The 6,743-nt window shown below is 35.1% G+C and overlaps 1 protein-coding gene across 1 annotated transcript; it reads right to left on the bottom strand.

The window, feature by feature from the left end:
• Nucleotides 1-245: 245 nt before the first annotated feature.
• LOC143529915 (diacylglycerol kinase 1-like) lies at nt 246-5,492 on the bottom strand. Its single transcript, XM_077025599.1, has 7 exons — nt 4,188-5,492; nt 3,290-3,656; nt 3,129-3,205; nt 2,274-2,393; nt 2,024-2,179; nt 1,615-1,752; nt 246-625 (listed from the first exon to the last, which is right to left on the bottom strand). The coding sequence occupies exons 1-7, from the start codon at nt 5,370-5,372 to the stop codon at nt 476-478; spliced, it is 2,193 nt and encodes a 730-aa protein (XP_076881714.1). The 5' UTR covers nt 5,373-5,492; the 3' UTR covers nt 246-475.
• Nucleotides 5,493-6,743: the final 1,251 nt, after the last annotated feature.

Raw genomic sequence — 6,743 nt, 5'->3', positions numbered from 1 at the left:
GCGCTACGGTGCTTCTCCGTTTCTCTGTGGAGAGGCCTGTAGTTTGTTTCCCTTTTTGTTGTTTTTTGTGCTGGTTCAATGAAGTTCAACTTTCAAAAAAAAAAGGACAAAGAATCTTGATTCAAATCATTTGTCTTGCCAACTTCCCGCATCCTAAAGCTTCCATCTAAATGCATCGATTGTAATTTAACAATATGACGCAAAATATATGAACAAAATTAGAGAATATTGACCATGGAAAGTCAACTGAATTTCCATGGTTATTTAAATGAACATAAATGTTGTTTCATCGTCACGTTTGCAAGGAATCTGCATTTACATCTTAATGAATCGATTTGGGTTGTGATATATCCTTAACGGGTTAAACGGATCAAAAACTTTCATTTTATATTTATTACATTTTTGTATACACACGTTAAAGAAACACATGAAAATAGATGAAAACTATGAAATATAAATATACGTAGTGCGTGTTCTAGGATAGTTTGAGTGCCATTTCCTGAAGAAGAGCTCGTTTCTGTGTAGCATTTATCACATGATTTGTTTCCGCATGTGCCAGCACATCAGCTACTATAGCTGCTGCATGTCCAAGAGGCTCCTCTGTGGATCTTTTCAGCATGAAAGCCTAACAACAAATTATATCAACATTATATTTTCAAAACACAAATAACTTTTATATATGACTTACATAAGAAAGAGAACGAAAAACTATACCATAACAACAAGTGTTTTTTTATCTTTGATTTAAGCATATTGCTAAATAAATTAAAAAAAAAAGCATCGTTCTTTTTATAGCGTGTTGAACTGTGTGCTTACAACATTGCATCAGGACTTTGTGACCACCCAGATAACAATGCGCTTATCTAATATAATGGTGCTTTATGTTCTGTAAATTCTCTGACCGGAACTTTTAATTTTTGGGAAAAAATGCTAAAAATTTGGACGCTTTTCACATGTTGTGACTTGAAGCCTTTTTAGTATAGACATATTTATATATGCATATATTAGGTTGGAAAATAGAGTATTATACGGGTTGAATATAAGAAATATTAAATAGTTGGTAATGAAGATTTACAACAATCATACCCAGTAAATCCCGCAAATAGGCAAAGCTATCAGTAGGGTCAGTAGGGTCTGGGGAGGGTGGGATGTAGGCAGCCTTGCCTCTATCCCTGAGGATAGAGAGGCCGCTTCCAGTAAGACCCCCCCGGCTCCAAAGCAAATAATATAGCAGTAAAACTAAACTATGAGGTAGAGTTTAAACTAGTTTAATATTTAGCATGCACACACGCGCACGCACACACACATAGGGGAAAGTTGACGTACAAATGAAATTAACATGCTAAACGTGAGAATCAAGTAGAGTAATTATATATACAAGTAGAGTAATTATGTAATTACATCATAGAGTAATAGAGACGTGAGAATCAAGTAGAGTAATTATGTAATTACATCATAGAGTAATTACTCTATTACTCTATGATGTAATTACATAATTACTCTACTTGTATATATAATTACTCTACTTGATTCTCACGTTTAGCACGTTAATTTCATTTGTATTTGATCCTATATATATATATATAGAGAGAGAGAGAGAGAGAGAGAGATAACCTGGCCATGATGTGAAATTGTTAATGTGCATGCTGACTGCATCCATGGTTCACCGTCTACTTGAACTGGCAATTGAGCAAGAAGCTGAATTTTAATGGTCTTCCCTTGCGCAAGCCTCCGGGCTCTCGAAAGTCCTACCTGGAAATTATTTAACATACTCCTTAAACTGGAAATTAGAAAAATCTTGATTTTCATTATGTATGGTTAAACTGAACGAAAACTAGAAACAAAAAGATTATAATTTCCATACGAAAAATTGCATAAAAAGGTAACCAACTTAAAAAAAAAAGATCTAAGGTTAAGTGATCTGTTGGTAACTGTTGACCATGTTGACTTTTTTTAGACAACACACGCGAAAACAAATTCTCTTAGATAATTACCATAATTTAAGAAAGCAAAGTGATGTTACCTGCAGCTTCCCAAGATGCCAGGTCCCTGATATGCTAACAACTTCAAGTCTCCTATCATGCATAGACTGAGGATCAAAATTATCATCTTCATTATGCCACAAGTCAACACCACCCATATAGCTTCCAATATTGGCAACAAGAACACCTTCGGCATCCTTAAAAGTTAAAGCATAAAAATGATCAATTTCGGCACAAGTAATGCATAACCAACAATATCTTGGAAAAAATAATAAAACATTTTGAACTAACCTCAGGGACCTCAACATCAACGCCATCTACCTCCACTTTAACTTGCCAAGGGTAATCTGCAAATGTTCTATCCATAATAGTCCTGGCACCTTCTCTAGCATACAAAACTTTGTTCATAAACTGCAATCATAAACAAGTTACTTTCAGCTATAAGTGAAGATGATTTGATCACAGGGATCAATATGTGACCGTAACTTAATTAATCCACATCATTGGTTAATGGTCATTTTAGCCACATCTAGTTACATTACAAGTGAATACAATATACAACGCCAAAGTGATTCACTTGCATCAAGGCCTTTAAATGAACCAAGAACATGAATGGTGCATGTTTGTGTTCGTTCGTTTAACTTTATCTGAACAAATGATCTAACATGAAGAATTAAGCGAAAATGGTTTATTGTCCATGTTTGTTCAATAACGATGAGTGTGTTCGTGTTCGTTTACGGTTCGCAGGCTAAACGAACATAACTTAACATGGATGAAGAACATCAATATGTGAGACCTAAAAAGGTTAATAAATATAACCTAAATTGTAATTGATGGTATTTTAATTTTTATAAAGCTATTTGCAACGTGCCTAACAAATATTAATGTATACGTAAACAAAAGAATATAAATGAACATAAACGAACAAACGTAAATGAACGAACGAGACATGTGTTCCTGTTCCTTTGTTTAACTAAATGAACAAAACAATTTATTCATGTTAGTTTGTTTATTGAATATATGAACATAAACAAACTTCATGCCGAACGGTTCACTGAACGTTCAGTTCATTTATAGGCCTACTTGAATGTGTATGAAAATGAAATAACAAAGAAAACAGTTGATATATTTCAAGCAGTAGCACACCTGGTTGTAAAATTTCTCTGGATTTTCCTCCCTCAAATTGTGAATTTCTAGAGCAACCTTTGCATCACATCCTACCCCTGCAGTAACATGTTTCAAGGCAGATTAAGAAAAAAAAGAATTTGTTAATTATTTAATATTTAAAGAAATCATATTCCACATACCAAGATAATTATTCATAAATTTAGGGGCACGAAGCTGTTTCCCCTTTTGGTTTGTTATAGAAACTTTCCAACGGTCAAGAATGGTTACAGCAGCATGCTCTATGTCTTGCAGCATTGTGCAAAGGCCTCCTTGTCTCTCAACTGATCCCAAACCACCTCCCCAACCTAGAACTCTTGCCAGGTCGTTTCCAGTGCCAGCTGGCAGAACAGCAACAGGTGGCGGAGAAACAAAATTTTGCTTTTCAATGGCATCCAAGACCCATCCAACCGTCCCGTCCCCACCACATACAAGAACTCTAAAATTGGGTACTTTCTTAAATAGATAAAGACCGACTTCCGGGCCCTCTGCGGAGCTCAACTCAAAAACCTAGAAAACAGTTATAGCATGAGTTTTTTTTCAGAAATAGACACAAAACCCGGCCCACCCAGAACGAACACGAACAGAGCATGTTTGTGTTTGTTTATGTTCCTCTGAAGACAAAATAAACAAACGGTTCATGTATGTAAACGACCAAACACAGCTGAGCTAAAACGAACTAAAGTACATGTGAACAAGAATGTGTTGGGCCTAAAAAGTTATTAAAACTAAAGTAAATTGTAATGCGCCTAATAAATTTAAATAGATATTACGAATATAAATGGATGAATTTAAACAGATGTAAACTTACGAACGTGAATGAATGTAAACAAATGAATTTAAATAAACAAACGTAAATGAACATTAATAAATGAACAAAACATATGTTTATATCCGTTCGTTTAACTAAATGAACAATTTTTTTGTTCATGTTTGGTCGTTGATTAATAAACAAACTTCCCGCCGGACGGTTGACTAGCTCTTCACTGAACATTCAGTTGGTTTACAGACCTACCTGTACTTGACTAACGATGAACTGACCTGAACAGGGTTCAAGAGTATATTCATCCGAAGCCTGAGTGAATCTCCTCGTTGAGCACCACTCTTCTTGTTAATAAAGACTAAAAGAGGTCTTGCATCTGGACCCAAATCAGTCAACTCATATTTCTGCTTCATTCTTGCCATGTAGGACTCATCTGTCTGACTGTTTGATAAAGTTCTATTAAAACTCAACTTTCTACCAAACTTCTTGACCACATCACCATTTTGAAGTGAACTTGTGCCGTTTGTGTTCGCGTGCGCGCTACCATTTTGGTTTTCCTGTGTTGTGTGTGAAGCACCATTTGCAATACCACTGTCTGCTGTGCTTTCTGTAGAAGGATCCCCTACACCACCATTAATGCTTTCAACAGAGACTTCATTTCCTTGCTTAGTTTTCTTACTTTGACTTCTAATGCTCGCGCGCACAGTAGATGCAATCTCATTGGCTCCATGTGTAATGGAACTCAAGATTCCACCTGATGAACTCAACTCCTTAACATTAAGAGGTGACACAATCAGCCTTCTAAACGGACCCAAGTCACAAACATCACCCGTGTCACTATAAAGACCGCTGTGACAGTCAACATGAACCAACCGTTGACACCATAAACAACACCATATAGGTGAACCACCAATAAAAGAAGCACTACACGGCTCTTCACAATGGCTGCAAAACGAGATTTCATCAGGTTGGTCAACCACCTCGGTCCACCGTATAGCCCATAAGTGCAGGACATGTGTAGCGCCAACCATAGCGACACATTTACAATCTCTGTGAGCCTTTTTCGAACAACTAAGATGAGCTGCAGCCCCACATATTCTACAACGGTGGATAAAACTATCTGAAGCCACCACAGGTCCAAGAGCCTGGGAAGACGAAACGGATTTCAAACACACACAACAATTCAAATTTTTACCACGTGATCCAGATTCCAGATACCATGTATGAGCAGCTAACGGAACCTTGTTTTTTGATTTTGGATCCTTCTTTTTTCTCGCAGTAGCTTTCATTAAACTTAGGCTGGTGTTTCTTCTCCATTGTAAAGCAGTATAGAGAATAGTAAATATACCAATAGCGCCAGCAAGAAAGCAAGAGAAGATGAAGAGACGTGATTCCGCCAATTCAGATGGATTCTTGTTGATCCATGCTGTAGGCAAAATCTCAGGAGGGCTGTAGTCATCCATCCTCTAGATTCTAGTATTATGCATAGTACAAGTTCTAAGTCACATGCATTTAATAAAAGCGATGCTTCCGTTTAATGCCACTAGTTCCTTGTAAGATTAGTAAGTTAGTCTTCAAAACTTAATCTGGAAGTAGATAAGCTTATACTTGTGCTATTTTTCTGAGAACTTAAGTAGAGAAATATATCACCTACAGAATGAAATACACAGTGTGAGCATGAGACAGGGTGATAGCCAATCTGAATAATAATAATAATAATAATAATAATTAACGAAACCCTAAGAGCAGCAGTAGTTGTGTGTCGAGAATCATAAAGCCTAAGAAACAGAGACAGGTACTAGCTCTGTTTTGGCAATTAGTTGAAGAATAAGAATAATAAGTGGTACCAACTAGTAGAGAAGTAGAATGATAATCAATGAATAAACAGAGTGATCGTTATTAATAAATTGAAGCAGACAACTGCAAATAGAAGCAATCAATGGAATACTTACAGAGCGAGAGAGATCTGGATTGGAAGTGATAAACCCTAGATAAGAGTGAAATCACGCAAAGGCAAAAGAAAAAAAGTAAGAAATAGTAGTAGATCTGTTGTTGTTGTTGTTCGCCTTTTTTTAATATATATATATATGTATGTATGTATGTATAGAATCAATAATAAAGTGTGTGTATGTGTATGAAAAAGAAAAAGAAAAAGAAAAAGAAAGAAGATTCAGATTCTTTCCAATTTCGTGTGCGCAGAGAGAGAGAATTAGAAAGAAAGACCGTCCGCCGAATACTTCGTGGCAACGGAATAACGCTGCTGACGTGCCTTTCAACCCACTAAATAATTGCCATGTGGCCGTCACGTGGCACGCTCATTTTATTTGTTTCGACCATATATATATAACTAGCTTAGGAACCCGTGTATTACACGGGTTGGACAATAAAAACTTTATAATTGATAAATCTTTTTAAATACGTTATATGATTAAACTTACGTATTACATATAATAATGAAAAATAAAAAGTTCATAAATCACTAAAATTATAAATAAATTGCAAGTCTACCTATTCTAATAAAGTAAAATAATGTAGACATATGCCAGTTTGTGGTTAATCCTCACAATTGTTTTCCCTCCAAAACTAATATATGTTATAGATTAATAATTATTCACTTTTCTTTTACACTATATTTATATTATATCTATAACATGGTCAAATTATTTATTTTTTTAAACTATATTTATATTATATCTATACACTTTTATAATAATAAATATTTACATATTATACCACTACTAATTGTTAATATATTTCACAACATACTTGGTGAAATCTAAAAATCAACAACAAATCGTTAAATATTAAAAAGAATATAATTTTAAATGTTATCA

The sequence above is a fragment of the Bidens hawaiensis genome, unplaced genomic scaffold (genome assembly GCF_021521415.1).
Source record: "Bidens hawaiensis isolate Kalapana, Puna unplaced genomic scaffold, B.hawaiensis_p1.1 tig00008762_1, whole genome shotgun sequence".
In the NCBI taxonomy this organism is placed as follows: Eukaryota; Viridiplantae; Streptophyta; class Magnoliopsida; order Asterales; family Asteraceae; genus Bidens; species Bidens hawaiensis.
Note: the sequence above shows the minus strand (reverse complement) of the source record. Positions and strands in the feature narration are given on the sequence as shown.

Coding starts and splice junctions, on each gene's coding strand:
- LOC143529915 (XM_077025599.1), bottom strand. CDS start 5,372: ATGGATGACTACAGCCCTCCTGAGATTTTGCCTACAGCATGGATCAAC. Junction 3,657..4,187: donor TACTCTTGAACCCTGTTCAG/GTCAGTTCATCG, acceptor ACTGTTTTCTAG/GTTTTTGAGTTGAGCTCCGC. Junction 1,753..2,023: donor GGCATCTTGGGAAGCTGCAG/GTAACATCACTT, acceptor AATAATTTCCAG/GTAGGACTTTCGAGAGCCCG.